Below are 23856 nucleotides of genomic sequence, written 5' to 3'. Positions count from 1 at the left end.
TGCTGCCGGACACATCCAGAGAAAATCATCAATATACAAGAAAAACCTCTGGCCTATTTTTTTATTATAAATACAGTACAATAGCAAATATTAAAAAAAAGAAAGAAAACCAAAAACAAAATATTATTACATGCCATAATAACTAGATCGTTTACTAGAAATAATTTTGTCCTTTTGGGAACAGACAAATAAAATAAAAACAAATATATAAATTAAATTGCATGTATTCATTTAGCAAATAAATAAATATACTGAAATATGAATATGTTTAATGAAATATACAATTTAATAAAATATGTTCTATTTGGCCAAAAATTATAAATAAATATTATATTTATATATAAAATAATTTATATAATAAATATATTTTCACATTTTAATTTTATTTATTTGTTGCCAAAAGCTCAAAAGCATTTATTTAGAGCACATAATAATGTTTTAAGTACAGTGTAAACAGTACTGTATTTATAATAATATTTAGATTTTTTTCCCTTGTGTATATTGATTGTACTTTGTTTTGCACAAAAGCTAAATGAGGATTCTAGAAGCTTCCAAAGGGCAGATGAAATAGTCAACAGAAAACACTGCTGACGGAGAGAAACCTGCAAACGAAGCAGACTGATGTGAGTCTCTGCAGCTCTCTCTCACTGGCAGTATGATTTATGACAGACTGCGCTTCAGAAATAGTTGGGAGACGTTTGTGGGATCAGAGAAGCAGACAGAAGAGGTGTGAGGCCTTCAAGGTCAGAGGAAGGCAGAAACTAGCAGAGCGTGACGCAGCTCAAGAGAATTACGATGGGATACGCTGCTGTAAAACCACAGCTTGTAACCTTTTATAACACTCAAAACAGACATTAAACTCAGCTGTTCTGGCACATTATCATATTTTATTATATTTTTGATTACTTTTATTTATTTCCTTTATTTTTTTCAATGAGGTTTATTTTGCTTTGCTCAGACATGTGATATGCTAAGGACAAAAAAAAAGGAAAACCAGTTTTCCCCCATTTAATGTGACAATAATAATAATAATAATAAAATAATTAATATAATTAGCATAATAAAAATACATAATATAATATAAATAATTATATACTACTAATATATTTCTAATAAAAATAGATTTTGCATAATAAAATACATATCTCTATAATAATAATAATAATAATATAATTATTAATAATAGTCTAATAATTATAATGACATTAGCATAACAAAAATAGGAAAACCTGTTTTCCACCACTCAATATGGCTATTGTTAAAAAAAAAAAAACATATCAACAATAAAAGTAAAAAAATATATAATAATAATAAAAATAATAGAATACAGACATATATGGGCCAATCTACAGAATTGGTCCAAAGTCAGAGTTGGAAATGTCTTGGAAAAAAAAAAAAAGTGCAAATAGATAAGTATGCAAATAGTATAATATCCAAGGTACACATTTCTAATAATTGTGCACTTAATTCTCATTGCATTTCCAGAAAGTTTTGGAATTTTTGTCCTCTCCCCAAATTGGTCACTACTGAAACACAGTAATAATTTAATTAGAAGGGTTATATTGGCCTATTAAGATTTTGCTTACGTCTACATATATTACGTCTAAATATATTTTTTGCTATTTTATTGAAAATTTTTTCAGAAGTAAATCAATAATTACATTTTTAACAATGTTTCAAGTTTTGTTGAGATTTGTTGTATTTTGAATCCAATTTTTCTTTATAAAAGGCAAAAAGTTGATCATACTGATTTCAGTTATGGATTCATAAGTTTGAATATACATCGAACCAAACAATATCATAACATCTTAGTTGATAATTCAGTATACTTTATTTTTGACAATACATCCCATGTTTCGGTAGAGACTGCACATTTTTGGTAGTGACAGACAGTAATGCTTTGGTAGTGACCACATCACATTACAGAATTTTAACATACCCTGTTGTGTCGGTCGTGACTGTTTTGGTAGTGACAATTTTAGGTACTTTTGAATCTAGCTCAAAGATGCTAATTAGCACATGGGAACAGTGGTATACATATAAAAACTAAATGTTATGGAATAACTCCCCAAAAATTAATTGCAAAAAAAAGGTGTTCGGTAGTGACGTTCCTTCAAGTTACACACAGATTTTTCAGATTTTGAACACATTTACCTTAATATGATGAGACATATCTACTCACACCTTGTAGCTATGAGAGAAGGGGACACAGGGATATTTCCTGATCATAAATTTATGGGTTTAGTTCAAATCAGTCTCAGCCAATGGACTAAAACATACACATCAAAAAGATACTTTTAAAAACAACAATGGAAATACAAAATACAAAAATGATTGCAATACCATTTTCATAAGTTGAAATTTAGAGGTTAGGGTTTGGGACAGCTACCTCCAATTGAAAGTACTCAAATGATGATTATGATTATATATATATATATATATATATTTATTAAGCTTATTAATATTTTAAATATTATTGTGGATCTTAGTAAACATCTAAGATTTGTATACTTAAATGCGTTTTTTGGTTGTGGGACAGAAGTTTGCACCAATTCTGTAGAATGGCCCACATTCTAAACACACACACACACACACACTAATAATAAACATTATTATTATGTCTTTCAAAAGCATGTGAAGCGGACAGAATCCATGACTTTAATCCCACAGCTGGTTGCTTTGGCAATGGTTATACTTTTTTTTTTTTTTTGGTATAACATCATAATTCTTGACTTACAAGAAGCAAAACTGTGTAAGATGATAACATGTTTTCAGAGAATTTCACTTGAATTAATTTTCCCCACTGGAGATTTTTAGCGTAAGTCTCATTAAATTCTTCAGCTCAGTTGGTTTTGGATCAGGGAAAGACACACAACGGGAGAAATCCAGCGAGGATTAGCGTTTCTCTGTTAACAGGAAATTCCATCAGTCAGAGCCGCCACAAGACTAGAGTAGAACGACAGCGCTTTGACCTCTGACCTTACATGTGCCTGCAGGAACACCAACCAATCACTGCCGAAACTCCAATCACTCATCGAGCGGATCCAGTGGGGCGATCTAAAGATAATAGAGACTGGTTTGGGAGGAAGTGCAGGGGCAGTAGAGGAGCGTGATCCGTACCTGTGCTGCTGTTGAGCGACTGCTGTTTGCATTTCTTGAAGTGGAAACGTTTAATGGCCACCGGATGGCCTCTGTATTTGGCTCTGTAGATGATGGTGCCGCTGCCACCCTGTCCCAGGATTTCTGCTGCATCTTCACTCCACTGCAGGTCACTATTCGACAGGAACAAACTGAAACACACACATACGGATGCTCTGAACACGCGTGTATGTTTATGTGTGACTCGTATTACAAAGGATTTCTCTTTCTCTATTCTTTCATCAAAGAATAATGAAAAAAGTATCACAGGTTCCCAAAAAAAATACATTAAGCAGCAAAACGGTTTCAAACATTGATAATAAATCAGCATATTAGAATGATTTCTGAAGGATCATGTGACACTGAAGACTGGTCTTCAGAAAAATTCTTCATGTCCCACAAATTCTTTGGTTTTCCAGCATTTTTGTGTATTTGAACCCTTTCCAACAATGACTATGATTTTGAGATCCATCTTTCCACACTGAGGACAGCTGAGGGACTCATATGCAACTATTACAGAAGGTTCAAATACTCACTGAGGCTCCAGAATGAAAAGCCATGCATTAAGACCCGGGGCGACTGCATGATTTTGGATCTCAAAATCATGCAGTCATTGTTGGAAAGGGTTCAAATACACAAAAATGCTGGAAAACCAAAGAATTTGTGGGACATGAAGGATTTTTCTGAAGAACAGCAGGCAGTTTTACTGTACAGGACAAACAAGGGACTCATGAACAACTATGTACCTGACACATTCTGACTTCTGACATTTTGTAAGATCTCTATTATTAGCCGACACCTTTGTTCAAAGCAAAACGAGTCCATTTAGTCAGCCATCACTCCTAATCATCCCCATTAAAGCTCCATATGGGAACGTGATTTCATCTGACATGTGCTTTGAACCGCCTCCGCTGGCTGATCGCACGTACAGATGCTTTCAATGCTCTCCTTCCTCACCACTTCCTTATGGGTGTGTGAAACAAACTTGCGGCAAAGGTATTAACAGGAAACACTCATTTATAAGACATCAAGCCAAGAGGATTATGCTGTTTGCATAATCATATAAATAATTGGTAAAATCATTCATCCCTTGTGTATAATTAAAGATGTCTCCGGGCCACACGGCTGTTGGGATGAAGCTCATGTAAATTTTGTTTTCAACTCGAGTGTTTCATAATCTGAAACACCGTGATGCCAGACAGTGCAGCCACTGTTAACTAAAACTAAAAGTTTTATATAATTTTTGATTGAATTGATATAAAGCTGAAATAAAAAAATATATATATATTACATGAAAAAACTGAAATATATATTGTGTAGTGAATGTATGCATGTGTGTACACTGCCTATAGAAAGTCTTCATACCCCTTCATTTTTTCACATTTTGTTATGCTGCGTTATGTTAAACTGCTTTAAATTTTTATAGGTTTCTCCAAAGATATCTGATTGGCTCTAAGTCCCAGCTGTGGTTGTTCTGAGTGCTCTGAACCAGGTTTTCATTAAGGATATCTCTGTATTTAGCTGCATTCAGCTTTCCGTCTTCTCTGATCACTTTCCCAGTCCCTGCTGCTGAAAAACACCCCCACTGCATGATGCTGCCGCCAGCATGCTTCATTGTTGGGATGGTATTATGCAGGTGATAAAGCGTGCTTGGTTTCCCAATGAATAAGGAATTGAGGTTCATCAGACCAGAGAATCTTTTTTTTTTTCATAGCCTGACAGTTATTTGGGTGTATTTTTGTAAATTCCAAACATAGTTTCATGTATCTTTATTGAGGAGAAGCTTGAGTTTAGTCACTTTGCATCAAGCCCAGAATGGTGGAGTGTTGGAGTGATGTTTGTCCTTCTGTAAGTTTCTCCCATCTCCATATAATATCATGGAGCTCAACCAGAGTGACCATCAGTGTCTTGATCACCTCTCTAACCAAGACCCTTCTCCTTCGATTGCTCAGTTTGGCCAGGAGGCTAGATCTAGGAAGAGTCCTGATTGTTTCAAACTCTGTCCATTAAGGACTATGGAGGCCAAATGCTCCTGTGAACCTTCAACACAGCAGATTTTTTTTTTAGTCTTCCCCAGATCTGTCTCAACACAATCCTGTCTCTCAGCTCTGCAGGCCATTCCTTGGACCTCATGGCTTAGTTTTTGCTCTGACATCCATTTCAGCTGTTAAATGTGTGTGCGCCTTTGCAAATCATATCCAATCAACTGAATTTGTCACAGGTTAACTCCAATCGGAGTATAGAAACATCTCAAAGACGGTCCAGTGAAACTGTAACGCTCCTGATCTAAATTTCAACTTTCAATGCAAAGGGTATGAAAAATTGTCCAATGTCATTTTTTCAGTGTTGTGATAAATCCGGTTTTTGCTTTGTCACTATGGTGAGTGGGGTGTAGATGTATGTGGAAAAAAAGTCATTTAAAGCGGTTTAACATAATAATGCAACATAAAAAAAAGTGAAAAAATTAAGTCAAGTCACCTTTATTTATATAGTGCTTTTAACAATACAGATTGTGTCAAAGCACTTAACAGTATCAAATTGGAGGATAGAGTGTCAGTAATGTATAATAACAAGATTAAACATTACATTTTCAGTTAAAGGCATTTCATTATTGAATTCAGGGATGTCATTGTCTAGCTCAGTTTAGTTTAAATAGTGTCTGTGAAATCAAATTGACGATAATCGCTAGAAATTAAGTGTCCCCAACTGAGCAAGCCAGAGGCGACAGCGGCAAGGACCCAAAACTCCTTCTGTGACAGAATGGAGAAAAAAAACCTTGGGAGAAACCAGGCTCAGTCGGGGGGCCAGTTCTCCTCTGGCCAGGATATTATTGTTTATTTATTGTTTTCTTATTGTTTTAATTAAAATTTTAAAATGTATAAATGTATTTATTTCTATTTTATATTGTTGCAATTTCTAACAATAATAGTATTATGTAGTTAGGTATTTTATTATATTTTTAGCTATTTTCTTATATTTTAGTTTTAGTTTAAGGGGTATGAAGACTTTCTATAGGCACTGTATATAAAAACATGAAAAATCAGACTTGTACATAAACAATCTGAGCATACAAATAGATTAAATTCAAAAAACAACAACTCAATAATATTACATAATAAGGATGAAATAACATTTTTTGTGCATTATGTATTTTTATGCTGACTATTGAGTCATTAGTTTAGCAACACCAGTCAGGTTTGATTTCAGCCAGGATGAAAAACAGATCCTCGGTAACCGCAGAATTACTGGAAAATGGTCTTAAATCAGTTTGGAAATACTAATAAGGTCAAGCTAAACTGCTTTACTCGCAAATCGTGACCTTTCAACTTTCCCTTTGAAGAGACTTTATAACAGGCCTGTTGTGAATAGCAGCTCTAATGAGCATTAACCTGTTTTGACATGATCAGCAGTTTTTGTTTATTCGCAGATAAAGTTTATTTATTCAGACAAACAACTGCATCAGCAATTTTCCATCTTATTCTTAAACCGTAAGTGTGGTGGGTAAAACTGTAAAAAGTAAAAAAAAAAAAGTAAAACTGGGACATTTATGCATCGGCAGAGTGACCCAAATCTCATCACAATACAGTGGAAATTCAGCATTAGATTTAACCATCATGCCTTTTTTTGGATAATACAGTCAATTAAACACTTAATAAAGGTACGGTCCTTCGTCTAATTTGATTTATTTTCTAAATTGTAACAATGGATGCAAACCAAAAGATATTATTTTTCATAACAAATGTGTAATACTTTTAACATTAGAGTAAAAACAGCTTCACATTTTTAAAAACAAAAGTCAATCATTATAATCATGCAAGGATTATTTTTGGATAATACAGCAAATTAAATACTTCATAAATGATTATTCAAAAGATGAGTATTCATATAAACAAATATCTGATAAGTCTGACAGTGTTATTTTTAATATTTATATACTGTTATAGTTTTTATTGATATTTTGAATAAGCTAATTAAAAAAAATAAAAATAAAGTTATGTCTTATCATTTTTATTAATTTATTTGTTCTTTCATTATATAAACAATTACTAAATATATACTAAACACAAAACGTGGCAGACAGAGTCCAGAAAAATGTTATAAATAGTTATAAGTATTTTAAGCATATTAACATTGCGTATTATTACATAGTATTGGTATTACTATTATTAGTGATTAATCTGACTAATAAAAGAATTATAAATAACTAAACTATAATTATAAATAATGAATATATATATATATTTGTGTGTGTGTGTAATTGTAATTTTTTATTGCATGACACTATTTCTATTGACACTCTGCAATTGCAAAAAAACAACAACATTTAAATAATAATAAATATTATTTAATTACTTATAATACTAATGCTAATACTAATATAATACTTATATAACATTCATATGTATAAATATTTATAAAAAATTTCTGGACTCTGTCTTCTACATTTTGTGCTTGGTGCAAATCATTATGGGCTTGCATGATTCCAAAATAAATAAATAGATGGTCACGTTGAATTTGTGCCAAAATTAATTTTCAAATAAAGGTCATTGCACACGTCATTGCACAGTCCTTCTCTGCGTGCGTTTTTCTGTATTGCCCATCGTTTCCGATCAAAATGCATGCTATGGATGTGAAAATGCAGAAAATCGAACCAGATTCTAATATTTTTTGATGGACAAAAGTTTTGGAGGCAGTACGCAAACGTGATTAACACAACGTGAGGTCGTATTTATTTTTTAATGTGCAAAAATTTCAGACTCGGTGTACAATGACCTTAATTCAGCAAAAAATTCCAGTCTACAATTCCAGTGCTGCTTACTTAGCTCACAATATTACTACACATTTTCTAATGTTCTCTAATAAAAGAACGGGAACTGCAGTGCTGATGACCGCAAGACCCTCCAGCGGACAGTGAACACAGCTGCAAAGATCATCGGTGCCCCTCTCCCCTCCATCCTGGACATCTTCCTTACACGATGCTCCAGCAAAACCAACAGCATCGTGAAGGACTCCACCCATCCCTCCCACAGTCTCTTCCAGCTCCTACCATCAGGAAGATGGTACCGGAGCATCAGAGCCCGCTCCGCCAGACTGCTCAATAACTTTTTCCCCCAGGCTGTGAGAGCCCTGAACTCAAACCACCCCACCCCCCTCTGAAACCCCATGCAAACCCCTACCTCCTGTAACATGGACCACCCCCCACACCAAAGAAAAACTGTATGGAACTTGAATTGTTTTTTATTTATTTTATTTTTATTTTTTGTGCAATTCAAAGTGTGCTACACACAGGTGAGTGGGCCTGTACAAACCACCTGTAGTAACACACTCTCCTCTATGTGCACTATGGACACTTTACACTATGGACACATACACTTTACACTATGTGCACTATGGACACTTTACACTATGGACACATACACTTTACACTATGTGCACTATGGACACTTACACACACTGCTGCGTGTGCACAATCTCACAAAAGACTCAGCAATATATGCATGTTTACATGCTCATGCACTACAAATCATCCTGCACTGTTCCCCAACCAGCTGCTGACTGAAATGTCTCTCTTTGCACATGTACAGTATTTGTGAAGCATTCGTATAGTTTGTATTTTTTATCTTCTATTTTTTAGTTTGTATAGGGTAATATTTATGTGAAGCATTCGTATAGTTGTATTTTTTATCCTTTATTCTTTTAGTTTGTATAGGGTAAATACTTATATATAGTATACTTATAGTTAAATCTGTCAGTAGGTTAGTAGTGTATAGGTTTATAGTGTTTTTTACTTCATTGTTGTATGTCTGTATTTATGTAGCACCGTGGTCCTGCGAGACACGACATTTCGTTCCACTGTATGTCCCCACATGTAGCGGAATGACAATAATGCATGTGTTCCTAGATATTTTCTTAATGCATGTTCCTGTTCTTAATTGGAACAATTTATCATATTATTCCAAATGATTAAAAAAATTCTTTGTAAATCAGAATATAATAACTTGGCCAGTCTATAAATTCATGGCATCACAAATTCATCTTTTTAATTTCTGATGGATTTTCACATTAAAGTGGGATGTGAATGTGTTTCAGCTAGAGTTGCTTTGGATTTAACAGCTTGCAGCTCAGTTTCTCAAGAAACATACACAACTAAACCTTGAATGTATTGTAAGTCACTTTTCTGATGAAAGTTTCTGCCAAACACACAAATCTACATTTACATTTACATTTATGCATTTAGCAGACGCTTTTATCCAAAGCGACTTACATTGCATTCAAGTTACAGTTTTTACATTTTTTTTTACTTGCTTTCCCTGGGAATCGAACCCATGACCTTGGCGTTGCTAGTGCCATGCTCTACTATTTGAGCTACAGGAAAGCTCTAGTAATCTAGTAACCTTGAGATTCATCAATTCATAATGATGTGATTTTCAACACCAATATAAAAGTATGACGTCCCAGCGGGACTGTACTTCAGGCCTGTGTCGCAGAGATACGTAAAAGTATGACGTCCCAGCAGGACTGTACTTCAGGCCTGTGTCGCAGAGAGATGTGTTTGACGCAGCTCAAAGACCAAACCGGCAGATTCCGCTTCCATTTTAAATTCAGAATTAATAATCCAATTTATGTGATGAACCACAACCGCACAGAAAACACAAACGTCATGCCGAGACGAGAGCACAGCAGCCTGAAAGCCTTGCTTACATGTGTGCTATAACTCAAACCTAACCCACTCTGATTCACGCCATTAAACCCATGTGCTGGTTATTAGGACCAGATGTGCAGCGTTTACACTGATGACCAAACAAGAGTGTGTGAGCGGATTTTTTAAAAGTCGGAGTGTCATGGTTTTCGCTACAGCTCTATCACGAGCATAATTCATGCCAAAGGCCCATAATATAAATGCATATTTAGCAAGAATTCACGTTAAACGTATTTAGCTGGCTTGACAGAGATGGATCACTCAAATCAGAAAGAATCTGAAGGTTATGATGATGGCAATGGACTTGAGCGGGAAGTTACAGTTTAAGGAATTTGTTTCCATGACTTTTGAGACAGTATTCATGAGCTAATGTTCCATTATTTTACAATAAGAATAAAAATCTGTTCAAATTATCATACCATATGTTAACTAAAATGAATGACTCTTGATGCTAAATGTTTGCTTTATATTTGTTTTAGTAATTAGTAGCCTACAAGCTGCAACTGCACCAGACGTTACTCCACACAGAGAACATTCATCACATCACTGAATATTATCATTTATTTAACTTGGTTAAACGCAGGATTTAAATTTGGTTTGGAAACTGTTCCAAACTGTTTCGCAACTATTTGCATTCACTTAAAGGGGTCATCGGATGCCCATTTTCCACAAGTTGATATGATTCTTTAGGGTCTTAATGAAAAGTCTATAACATACTTAGGGTAAAGGTGTTTTTTACACTACCATTGAGAAATTTTAACCTGTCAAAATCAGCTCTGTTTTCAGCAAGCCGTTTTTAGTCCATGTTGCTTTAAATGCTAATGAGCTCTGCTGACCCCGCCCCTCTCTTCAGTGGGATGACGAGCAGTATGGTTTACTTAAGCCGCGAAACTGGCTAACTAGCACATTATTAGGAAAGGCATAAAAACCCTTATACTCACTTCTTCTGTAGATGAAGCTGGATCACAAATGATTCGCACAAACAGACACATTTAGGCAGATCAGGGATCGGCGCATTCACTTCAAAACGAAAGTAACGTTAATCCTCTGCATCTTCAGCGGCTCAGATGTCAGGAGTTAATGACGACTGCTTTATTCATTATTACATCCAACAACAAAACTCCTCAATCGCTTAATCTGAGATGTTCTTCCCCGGCACCGGAGTCGACGCAATGGCGGACAGCTCTCCGCTCACTCAGGGCAGGTCTAAGGTAAGACGGACTTGTCAATCAACTATCGTGGGAGGGGCCTGTACAGAACCATGTCATTCTGACAGAAACCTCAGAACAGCCCGATTTGAGACGGGATTAAAAAAAAAACACTGGGTGGATTTTTATCATTATAGGATGGATGTGTACACACACTTCCAACACACATTTATGTTCAAACAACTTGTAAAGTGAATTTTGCATCCGATGACCCCTTTAAGACAAAACCGACAGTGCTTACCATGGGCCCCGACTTATTTATGGCTTTGGGACAATTTTCACGACATATCTCAGACGTGGGCCGCGCATTGGGTTTGTTTTAGGCTTCCTCCTTATTTTAGATATCCATCAATTATTATGGCGATGAAAAGGATTTGCTGCACTGGTGGAAACAACACAAGACCATGCAACAGAGAGCGTGCCTTCAGCGCAGCTTGAAGAGTTCTGCGTTCAAGCGCACACAATAGGCTAAAAGCCCAACAAAAGTAACTACCATTTTGGTGGGAAATTCACAACAACATCAGCTTTAGACTTGAATTTGATGAATCCTGTGATGTTTTGTGTAGTTTTTTTTTGCTGGTTTCTGCTTATTTAGTTGATCTGGAAATTGGTATGATGAAATAAATATTAATTTGACTTTTTAATTGGAACTAGATGCAAACTAAATATTACTACTGCATATAATATATGCATATATATTTTAAGTCGGTGATTTTGTTTTGTGGTTATTAGCTGGTTTTTGTCTCTTTATACACACCATTTCATACAGAAACTAGTATAATACTATACATCAGATGGTTAAAAGTGTAACTGTTATCATACCGTGAAGGGAAGTCAGTCATGAAGAGCTCGGGCACCAGCTCCTGTAGCGGGACTGGCTGTTTGGGGTGGTTGGGGCAGTTGATGTGCTCCTTGTCCACGGCTGCCAGCACGCAGTCCTCCATGTTGAAGTAGTGGACGGTGCTCTGGCTGGAGCCGGACAGAGGCAGCGGATCGGACAGCCGGGGTCCAGAGCTGCAGTATGGACATGGTGCATACTGCTCAATGAGACGAGAGCCGTCGCTCTCACTGCCCGTCAGCGCTGGACCGGGAGAGAGCAGCATGTGCATGTTAATCATAAACATCTCTACACAGATGTTCATCTTTATATAAAAAGACATTCATCAAGGCTTAAAGAAAATGGCTTGAGAGACTTAAAAAGCCAGAATTATTAAAACTGAACTGAATCCATTTTTTGTACAATAGCAGAACAGAATAGAACAGAGTAGAATAGAATAGAATAAACAATCGATAGATAAATAAATAGTACTAAGTAATCAATAAAGAATAAAAAATTAAATACATGAAGACACTATATTGCCAAAAGTATTGGGTCACCCCCTTATAATGAACATGTTTGACTACTTTAGTAATTTCTATGAGAACAAATCTTAATGTTTAAGCATATAATGATATTCTAGGGAATTGTGTGCTTCTAATTTTATAGAAACAGTTTGGACAGAACCCTTTTCTATTCTAACATGACAGTGCCTCTGTGTATAAGACACGGTTCAGACATGATTGATTCAGTCAGTGTGGAAGAACTTGACTGGTCTGCAGAAAGCCAAGACCTGATCCCAGCTGAACACCTCTGGTGTGACTTTAAATGCTTGAGCCAAAAACTCATCACCAAAAAATAAAGCTATAATAAAAACAATAATAAACAATTAAAAACAAATAAATAAATGCACAAATCACCATTTTAGGCTATTCCTGAGCAAATACAAAAATATGAAAAATGAAAAATAAATAAATCTATAATAATAAACAATTAAAATAAATAAGTAAATAGACAAATCAGTCACCTTTTTAAATAATTTCTGAGCAAATACATATATATTGTGTGTATGTTCAGTGTTGTCAAAAGGCTGAAAAATCTCATGATTAGAACACGCATACAATCAGCATCATATGCATGTGTTAATAATGTCACACAGCAGCGAGTCTGTTTACCCACAAACATTTGAGCTGAGTGTCACATATGTAACGGCTGAATGGAGCAGGTGTGTGCTGATGCGTCTGCTGTAATTAACAGGCTTTCTGTGGATTAATGAATCCACTGTATAATGCTGCTGTATAAACTTCAGTCTGACTCATGAGGCCATCTATAGAGTTCAGCGTGTGTTTGTGCTGCACCTGTGTGTTGCTGACTGACAGCATGTTAATACTGGGAAGCAGCTCTGCACTGACACACAGCAAACTCCCACAGTGCAATATTAACGGCGTACTGAAACAAACAGTTGCACGTCCACAGTAATACCCTACGGTGACGGGTTTGAGATGTTTGTCAAGATATTATCATTTGACACCCTCATTATGACACGATTTTAATAATACTGTTTTCTGTTGGACCTCCAGTTTATGACTACAAGTGTTTTTTTAGTAGCATTGAGATACTATAGTAGTTTTTTAAAATTTTATTTATTTTAATAATATTTTTTCAAGTAACTTTTTTTTGTTTATGAGATATATATATTTATATATCTATCTATCTATCTATCTATCTATCTATCTATCTATCTATCTATCTATCTATCTATCTATCTATATCTATATCTATCTATATATCTATCTATATATCTATCTATATATCTATATATCTATATATATATATATATATATATATATATATATGACCCTGGAACACAAAACCAGTCATAACGGTCAATTTTTCTAAATTGAGATTTATACATAATCTGAAATCTGAATAAATAAGCTTTTCATTGATGTATGGTTTGTTATGATAGGATAATATATGCTGAGATACAACTATTTGAAAATCTGTAATCTGAGGGTGCAAAAAAATATCAAAATACTGAGAAAATCACCTTTAAAGCTGTCCAAATGAAGTTCTTAGCAATGCATGTTACTAAACCAAAATTAAGTTTTGATATATTTACGGTGGGAAATTTATAAAATATCTTCATGGAACATGATCTTTACTTAATGTCCTAATGATTTTTGGCATAAAAGAAAAATCGATAATTTTGACCCATACAATGTATTTTTGGTTATAGCTACAAATATACCCCAGCGACATAAGACTGGTTTCGTGGTCCAGGGTCACACTCACACTCTATAAAACAAATAATTAAGGCTCTAAATTACCATTTGAAGATGTCTATATGCCAAACAAAAAAAATGTGATGCACATTCTGTATTAATGTTGCAAGTTGCAATGTAAATAGCCCACAGTTATGCACGGAAGAATACTCCAAATAATATTAATAAAAATATTCTCTGTCTGTGTTATATCCTATTGATGCTGCTGCCATTTTATACATTTATGCATTTTGCAGGTGCTTTGCTCCAGAGCATTGAAGGTAAATGTTTGATCAGTTAATGCATTCACTGGGAACGTCTGCATTACATCCATAAATCCAAGCTACCGTACAGACCTGTGCCACGAGTTTTCAGAAATCAGAGCTCTGTAGTGATTCAGAATAATATCTAGAGGCGTCCTCACCAGGAAACCACTGCTCTATGAGAGCATTAACGTGATCCGTTATAAAAGCCATCGCTGAGAAATCCCTCGTCTCCGACTGGCAGATAATCTTGATGCCTCCACTTTTCTTTTTCTTCCAGTTCAGGTCAGATGACTCGACACTGTGGACGAGAAACAGTGTCAGTTTTGTCTTGTAAGTGTTGCTATGATAGTTTTTATTAATATTTGAATTCATTTTATTTTTATATTTTCAGTTCTCTTTTTTTTTTATAATTATTTTTATTGAGTTTTCACGGTTATACAAAAATAAGACATCAGCCAAAAAAAAACAAAAAAACAAATAGCTCAGATTTATAAAACAGGACTTCCCCATATATATCAGATTAGGGGGAAAAAAAAAAAAAATTAATGCAGCAGAAAAGTTAAATGTCTAGAGAATTACACAATTACAATATTCCTTGTAGTGTAATAGGGCAAAGATGAGGTTCCATATAGTCCAGACTTTATAAAACTGACCTGTTTTTTTGATGTAATACATAGGTAAGATGCTCCAGGGGAATCAGCTCAAAAATGATCTATTGGGGTACCTAATGTATCTATTATATACATTAGGGTTGTTTAATATTGGGGTAAAGAAAGAGGTCATTTTAGATCTACCTTCAAGCCTACAAACTGATCTCCACGCTTTCAGAGTATTAACTATAATTGGATTATCATATATCTCTTTTATGTTTTGAAAGCTTTTAACAACAAGAAGAGCTCTTAAAGGAAATTGTGAAAAGGAGGATTCAATATCTAACCAAGTAGAGGAGGAGTCATTCCTAACCCACTCTGCGATGTATCTCAGGTGGGAACTTAACTGGTACTTCTTAATATTTGGAAAATCTAGCCCCCCATAGAACTTGGCAGATAAAGTACTGATAATTTTAATCTAGGTTTGCAATGACGTCAGCCAGCTATTCATGCCCTTTAATGCCCTATTTGAGAACAGTATATGAACCATTCGAATAGGATATAACAATTTGGGTAACACAATCATCTTTACCAGTGCTATCCGACCCAGCAAATATACTGGGAAGGAATTCCAACGTTTTAAATCCTGCCGTATTTTCTCAAATAAAGGAAAAAAATTAGATTCATACATCTGCTTCAAAGATGTAGAGATAGAAATACCTAAATAGACGAAAGCTAGAGCTGACCACTTAAAAGGAAAACAGGGCACAATGTTAGGTTTAGAAATAAGAGTACCTAAAGGCATAGCTTCAGATTTAGTTAAATTAACTTTATAACCAGAAAAGGTATTGAACCAGTTCATCAACTCACTGACTTCTCAGGCTCAGATAAAAAAAAATCAGTACATCATCAGCATACAGTCCAATCTTATGATGTATATGTCCTATCTGTAAACCTGAAACAGATGGTGCTGATCTGATTGCTTCAGCTAGAGGCTCTATAGCCATCGCAGGATGCAACCCTGCCTGGTGCCTCTATGCATAGGAAAATAATCAGACCTGAAGCCATTCGTCAATACAGCAGAACATGGGTCTGTATACAGCACTCTGATCCACTGCACAAAATTTTCACCTAGGCCAAATTTATCCAAAACAAAGAAAAGATAGGACCATTCAATCCGATCAAACGCCTTCTCCGCATCCAAAGGTGTAAATAACATTTAAAAAGGCGTCTAATATTATCAGATGAAATTCTACCCTGTATAAATCCTGTTTGATCAGTCCCAATTATCGTAGGCAGAATTTTTTCAAGGCGCGTTGCTAAAATCTTAGAAAGCAATTTCCGGTCAACATTCAGTAATGCAATTGGCCTGTAAGAAGAACATAGGTCAGGACTTTTACCTTTCTTTAATTTAAGTGAGATATAAGCTTCTCCAAGGGTCTTTGGTAATTCTTTAACCACAAATTAATAATTAAACATATTAAAAGAAATGGGTCTGCAAGCAACTCTCCGCAAAACCCATCTGGCCCTGGAGATTTACCATTCTTTAGAGCATTAATAACCTCCTGTCTAGTAATAGGGCCATTGAGAAATTCTGAAATTGTTGGAAGATTAATCTCAGAAAAAAAGAACCATTTGTTTGAGATGGTCACCTGTTTTCTCAGAAGAATATAGATTTATATAAAAATCTCTAAATGAATTATGAATATTCTTATTATCATCATGGAAAATATTATCATCTGAATCAACAATTGTAGCAATATACTGAGATGCTGCACGTTGTTTGGCAACATATGCTAGAAATTTCCCAGGCTTGTCTCCGTGCTCATAAAATCTTTGTTTTGAGTATCTTATCTTCTTCTCTGCGTCCACAGTAAGAAGACAATCTAGAGCTGCTCTAACTACTTGTAATTCTTTCAATAAATCTGCTGAAGGAGATCTATTATACATTTTTTTCTTTAACCAATAATTGAGCCTCCAAGGCCCTTTGATTCACCATTCGTTGACGTTTTTTGGGAGGAAGTATATGAAATAATTAGCCCCCTTGCATAAACTTAACAAGTTTCCCATAATAAAGATGGATTATCTGTGGACAAAGAATAAACCGATAGAAAATATTTAAATTCAGAAGAAAAGTAAACTGAAAATGCACCGTCTCTAAGAGTTGCAATATTAAATCTCCACGGTATAGAATAGTCCACAGTTTTCCTAAACTGAAGCTCCATAGTGACACTGGCATGATCTGACAGTAAAATACTTTCTATATTACAAGATAATACTAAATGCAAATCTGTTTTCGGCATTAAAAAAAGTAATGTAACCTTCAGTTTTCATTTTAATTTGAGTAATTTTGTTGTGCTTTTTTTAATCTATTCAGTTATTTTTATTTATTTTTAAATGGGTAGCCTTATTATTAATACATACATTTGTTTGTTTGTTTATTTTTTCAGCCTTTTGACAAGACTCAATATAAATAGTTATGTATTTTCTCAGAAATGGTATAAAATAGTAATTAATTTATATTTATAAATTATTATTTTTTCTCATTAATTATTATTGTTCATTATTATTGCTAATTATTTAGTAATATTTATTATTATTATTATTATTGTTGTTGTTGAGAACTGATCGCCAAATAAACCAAATGATTTCTGTGTCTTTTGGTGCTGTTAATGTTTCTGTTAAAGAAGAGCTATCTATTATCACAAATAACAGAAAGATGACAAATTGTCTACACACCTAAGGAATAAGATAACTCGTTATGGACAAATTTTTAAAACACATGTACCTTTTGCTTTGCAGCAAACTCTATGCAAACTTGCAGCAAAACATGTTCAAATGCTGGATATGGTGTTATTTTCGTATTATTTATATACTATTACACTATTTTTTTATATTTTGAATTAGCTTTTTTTTTTAGTTTTCATTTCAATTTAAGTATTAGTAAATTTGTTATGTACTTTTGTAATTGTTATTACTTTATATTTATGTTTTGTTTATATTTAACTTTAAAGGGGTGGTTGATTGCAATTTCACTTTTTTAAATGTTAGTTAGTGTGTAATGTTGCTTTTTGAGCATAAACAATATCTGCAACGTTACGAAGCTGAAAGTTCAATGCAAACAGAGATGTCGTCTTTTAAAATGATGGCAGTTTAATGCCTACAAAAACGGCTGGTAAGGGACTACAACTAGTTACTTCCCGGGTCCGTTATGTCACAAACCCAGATAAACCCCGCCCCCAGGAACACGCAGCCATGCTGCGCTGCTTTAGAGAAGAGGAAGAGAAAACTAGGGGTGCACGTAAAAATCTATTCATATATGAATCGTGGTGCTGTCTTCTACAGATTCAAAAATTTTTTTTTTTTTTTTTAAACAAAGCATTAACATATTAGACTGCACCCCATAAACACAATCAAGCCTAGGGGAAAAAAAAATGTCAATCACCCCTTTAATTTATTTTTATTTCAGTTTTACAAAATGTTTACTTTACTACTTATTACTTTATTTCAGCTAGCTGTCAAAGCAACATCTCTATTTTATTAAACATGTCTTTGAGAAAGTATATAAGATAACAGAAAAATCTTCAATGGAGACAATTTTTAACTATCATCCCACCCTCAGCATCCACATGTTCCATTACACAGGGCTAAATAAAATAAAATATAAAAAGAATGAAACAAAAGGGAGAATAAGTTCTGCTACACATGGGCTAAGACAGACAAATATTACCACATCAAATAAAGCACATCACATTTGCATCAATCACTGGATTGAGAGGAATCTAGCATTCCTTGTATTACTATTTCGTTGTTTTCAAGGAATTGTATAAAGAGGTCCCATATTTTATAGTAATCTTTCAGTTTACCCTTAATACTGTATGTAAGTTTTTCCAAAACAATACAGTGTGATATATATTTTAACCAATGACCAATTGATGGACCTTCTATTTTCTTCCAGTAAAATGCAATTGACCGTCTTGCGAGAACTAAACAGATATCCATCATTTTCATTTGATGTCTTGATACTGATATACCAACAGGAATTAGACCTAGCACACACATTTCAGGAGTCAACATCTCTATTTTTCATTTAAATTTTTCATCTAATATTTTTTATTTGATTAGATTTTTTATTGTAAATAACAAAACACAGTTTTAGCTAAAACTAACAACACTGGGTGAATGAAGTAAGAGAAACGATGATAAATATATATTCATTAAATATCAACATTTCTCAAAAATAAAAAACAAACCCTTTCTAACCTCAGATATCCGCCGTCAAAGGTGACTAGCAGCCCTTCTTTCCAGTAGATGGTCTGACTGCGCCGGACGCGGAAGGTGCTGCAGCGATTGCGCTGCTGGTTCCCTGCAAAGCTGTAGATCACCGTACTGTGGTTCCTCTGGTTCTTCGTGGGCTTTTTGGTCTCGAATGCCTATTACGAAAAATCACAAAGACAGTCATCAAAATCAGTCGACTGAAACAAGCCAGAAATGTGAACATCGATCGGCTTCAACGACACTTTCACCTGAGAACTTGTCATGTAAGGATTAATTAAAAATACAACATGGCCAAACCCCAATGGGATACTGAATGATTGAGATTTGTCTGGTTTATAACTTTTGACCAGTAGATGGCACTAGAAATGTGCATGATGTTCTCAGGGCAATGTGGTGTTGATACAAAGAAAAACTGTGTGTCAATACGCAAAAGCTTTGCCGAGGTAATGACTCACTTCCTGTTTGGTGTCTTCGCCAGCAAAACTGTTAAGGCTTTTCTGGAGAATAAAATCCAGTAATTGTATTTGTGTTGTTTTGTCTTTGTCTGTGTCTGACCTGAACCAATTTTGGTGACGATTCAACCAACACTGAAAGAGGAAAAGCGAAACAAACAAAACCATATGCAAAACAGGTCCAAAATAGCACAAAGTGGGACCTCAGAAATACATGAAGTTTTTGCGATAGATACTTTTGCACTCGTGCCGATAGGTGGCGCTGTCACCAAACTGGGCTTGTATAATGATTCATAGCAAGTTTCATATCAAACAGCCAAAGCTGCAAAGATGCCATCTCACTTCCTGTAAGGCATCCTGTCGTTGAATTCATTGATGCATTTATATAATATAATATAATAGTCATACTAAATATAAAATTTAATCATACTAAATTTAAAAGTAAAGAGTGTAAAGACCATCGACTCTACCGTGCGACTCCACCGGGCTGGGACACCGGCAAAGGATATGAGTATCGCTTTTTATTTTATTTAATTTCTGTATTTGCTTAAATGGGTGTGTATAGAGTATTTACAGAGTGTTAACTTTTAGTTTTAGTTACTTTTTCTTATTTGTAAGTCGCTTTGGATAAAAGCGTCTGCTAAATGACTAAAAGTAAAGTAAAAGTAAATATCACAAAAATGTCTTGTTGATTTTTATTTATAATATAATATATAATTTTTATAGTCATACTATTATTAATATGACTATTATTTTATACTATTATTATTAGGGGTTCGTGCACGTAGTGCAGAAACCCTATTGTATTTGTTAAGATTTTTAGGGGTTCGTGCACGTAGTGCAGAAACCCTATTGTAATTGTTAGGATTTTTAGGGGTTCGTGCACGTAGTGCAGAAACCCTATTGTATTTGTTAGGATTTTTATTATTATTATTATTATTATTATTATTATTATTATTATTATTATTATTATTATTCCGCCTTAAAACGAATCGTGCAGCCCAAACCGTAAGGGCTAGAGAGCTGAAACTTGGTCAGAAGGTAGTAGTCTTGCTCGCTACTCAGATACAAAGAATCGGCCAAATCGGCCAAACGGGGGCGCTACAGCGCAAAAACCTAAAATTTCAGACATTTTTGGCCCACAGTCGTAAACCGTGTGTCGTAGACTCAAAAACTTTACATCGTTGCAATCCTTGGGTTAGCCCGAACAAAAGTGGAGTCCGAAATTTTTGAGCTACGACGCTTCCTTCTTGCCCTAAAATTGACCTATATCCCAGACCTACTTTTGCGAACTAGTCCTAGGTTTTTCGCCCGATCGGAACCAAACCAGTGCAGAAATATTCTGTGGACACTGAATATCAATAATTATCAAAAAAAAGTTGAAATTTTGATTTTCGGGCGATACAGTACTCCAATTAGCGTCTATGCTAACGTTAGCCAAATGTTGTTGGAAGTATAGCTCTGGAACGGAATGAGCTATATTCACCAAACTCGGTACACATATGTACGAGCTCAATCTTTGGTCAAATAAAAAAAATTGCGAAGCTCTGCCACTTATGGGCGCTATAAGACAGAAAAAACATATAAATGGTTATAACTAGGCAACCGTTGGTCCGATCGGCTTCAAAATTGGTATGCAGCATCTTGGTCCAAAGGGGCACAAGTGTATATGAGAACATTCACGTATCTCAAAAAACATGGCCGCCATTGGCCAAAACATTTCAAGCACCAATTAGACAAGGTTAACGGAGGTCGATCGGAACAAAACTCGGTGGGCATGTTCGACTCATGGCCCTAAAGGTCTGTAAGAATTTAGAAAGAAATCGGCCACAAGTTGGCGCTAACGAGATTTTTGGCTCTGTAATCACGTGGTGTTTTACATATCCACACATAATGCATATCATCTGATAGATCTCCTCATAATGAACAACATTTCCTCTTGGACCAAAGCTGTCAATCAAATCGTTCATTAAGTATTCAGAAATATGTCTAAAACCTACTTTTGCGAACTAGTCTCTGGTTTTTCACTCAATTTCGATCAAACCACTGCAGTAATAATCTCTGGACTCTCTAGATCAATAATTATCGAAAAAATGTTGAATTTTGTCCTTTGGTTAGCCATAATTGGCTCATTTCAAAAAGGAGGCGTGGCCACACATACCCAACAGCCTATAAAACCTAAACGAAAACTTGAAACTTTACGAAAGTTGGTGAAAACATGTGTCACATGACTGTGAACAAGCAAGAAAAGTTTCATCAAGATCGGACCATAGGTGGCGCTATAACAGTCAGAAAAGCTATCAAAAACACAATATTTCAACTGTACATGAAATTAACTGTAAAAAAAACATCTTAGATATTCACAAATACATAAGTCATTCATATCACATGATAGATCTCATCATTCTGAACAACTTTGTCTCTAGGAGCATTTCTGTCAATCAAACCGTTATTTAACTATTCGCAATTAGGTTTAAAACCTACTTTGGTGAACTAGTCGTAGGTTTTTCACCCAATCGCAACCAATCTACTGCCGAAATTTTCTCTGTCTAGGGCTTATTAATAATTATCAAAAAAATCTTTGAAACATCCACTCACTTTTGTAATGGGGCCCAAAAACGTTTAAAAGTCGAGGACCTATTTTACGAAAAATCCTATAACTCGTGAACGAAATGAGATATCTTCACCAAACTTGGTACATATATATAGCAGTAGGAACTTTGGTCAAACAACAAAAAATACCACTGATCTGCCACTTGGTGGCGCTATAAGATCGAAAAAACTGTAACTGGGTAACCGTTAGTCCGATCGACTTGAAACTTGGTATGCTGTGTCTTTGTCCGACGTGGCTGAAAAATCTATGAGGACATTCGCGTATCTAAAAAAACATAGCCGCCATCGGCCATTAAAATTTGAGCACTTATTAGACAAGGTTAACGGAGGTCGATCGGAACGAAACTCAGTGGCCATGTTTGACTCAAGGCCCCAAAGGTCTGTAAGAATTTTGAAAGAAATCGGCCACAAGTTGGCGCTAACGAGATTTTTGGCCTAGTGATCACGTGGTGTTTTACATATCCACAAATAATGCATATCATATGATAGATCTCCTCATTCTGAACAACTTTGCCTCTTGGACCAAAGATGTCAATCAAATCGTTCATTAATTATTCAGAAATATGTCTAAAACCTACTTTTGCGAACTAGTCTCTGGTTTTTTGGTCAATCTCAAACAAACAACTGCAGTAATAATCTCTGGACTCTCTAGATCAATAGTTATCGAAAAAATGTTGAATTTTGTCCTTTGGTTAGCTATAATTGGCTCATTTAAAAAAGGACACGTGGCCACAAAAACCCAACAGCCTATAAAATGTAAACAAAAACTTGAAACTTTACGAATGTTGGTGAAAACATGTGACACATGACCGTTAACAAGCATGAAAAGTTTCATGGAGATCGGACCATAGGTGGTGCTTTAACAGTGAAAAAGGGCTTCTGAAACAGTATTTCTAAGGGAAATGACCTCAAATTGCAATAAAATATTAATAACATTCACTTATACACTACATCTTCATATCATCTGATAGATCCCCTCATTCTGAACAACTTTGCCTCTTGGACTAATGCTGTCAATCAAATCGTTCATTAATTATTTACAAATGTGTTAGAAACCTACTTTTGCTAACTTGTCTCTGTTTTTTTGCTCAATCTCGATCAAACCACAGCAGTGATGTTCTCTGGAGTCTCTGGATCAATAATTATCAAAAAAAATTTATAATTTAAGAGAGACTGGGCCAAAAATAACACTATAATAGTTATAAAGCTTAAAAACACAGTGTTGTATGAGAAATTGGCATTTATAACCACTAGATGGCAGCGGAAGACCACTAATGGCCTTATTAAGCTGTAAAACAGCACTGTTCAATGGCTACTGAAGGATTCAAGTTAAAACATTATAAAATCACTGTTATAACATTTTAAACCTCATTGAGTCAAAGTTTACCATTTTGTTCATACAGACATATCAGCTTTTATAATTTTGCCAGATTATGATTACAGTGAAACCTAAAAATGACATCTAAACTCTTAAAAACTGAATAAGTGCAATAGGCTTTGTTACCTATCACTTATTTGAAATATCTGCAT

At 34.8% G+C, this 23856-nt stretch overlaps 1 protein-coding gene across 1 annotated transcript in view; it reads right to left on the bottom strand.

The window, feature by feature from the left end:
* The window catches only part of LOC306885404 (leucine-rich repeat serine/threonine-protein kinase 1-like), a 302603-nt gene that overhangs the window by 26013 nt on the left and 252734 nt on the right, over positions 1–23856 (bottom strand). Inside the window, exons 22-25 of the mRNA XM_079441887.1 lie at positions 19247–19416; positions 14552–14691; positions 11869–12127; positions 3121–3290 (exon numbers count right to left, since the gene is read on the bottom strand). Of these exons, the coding sequence (XP_079298013.1) occupies positions 3121–3290; positions 11869–12127; positions 14552–14691; positions 19247–19416 (739 nt within the window). The remainder of the gene's footprint in view (positions 1–3120; positions 3291–11868; positions 12128–14551; positions 14692–19246; positions 19417–23856) is intronic.

This window comes from Barbus barbus (assembly GCF_936440315.1).
Source record: "Barbus barbus genome assembly, chromosome: 2".
Taxonomy (NCBI): Eukaryota; Metazoa; Chordata; class Actinopteri; order Cypriniformes; family Cyprinidae; genus Barbus; species Barbus barbus.
This window is presented reverse-complemented; position numbering and strand designations above follow the sequence as displayed.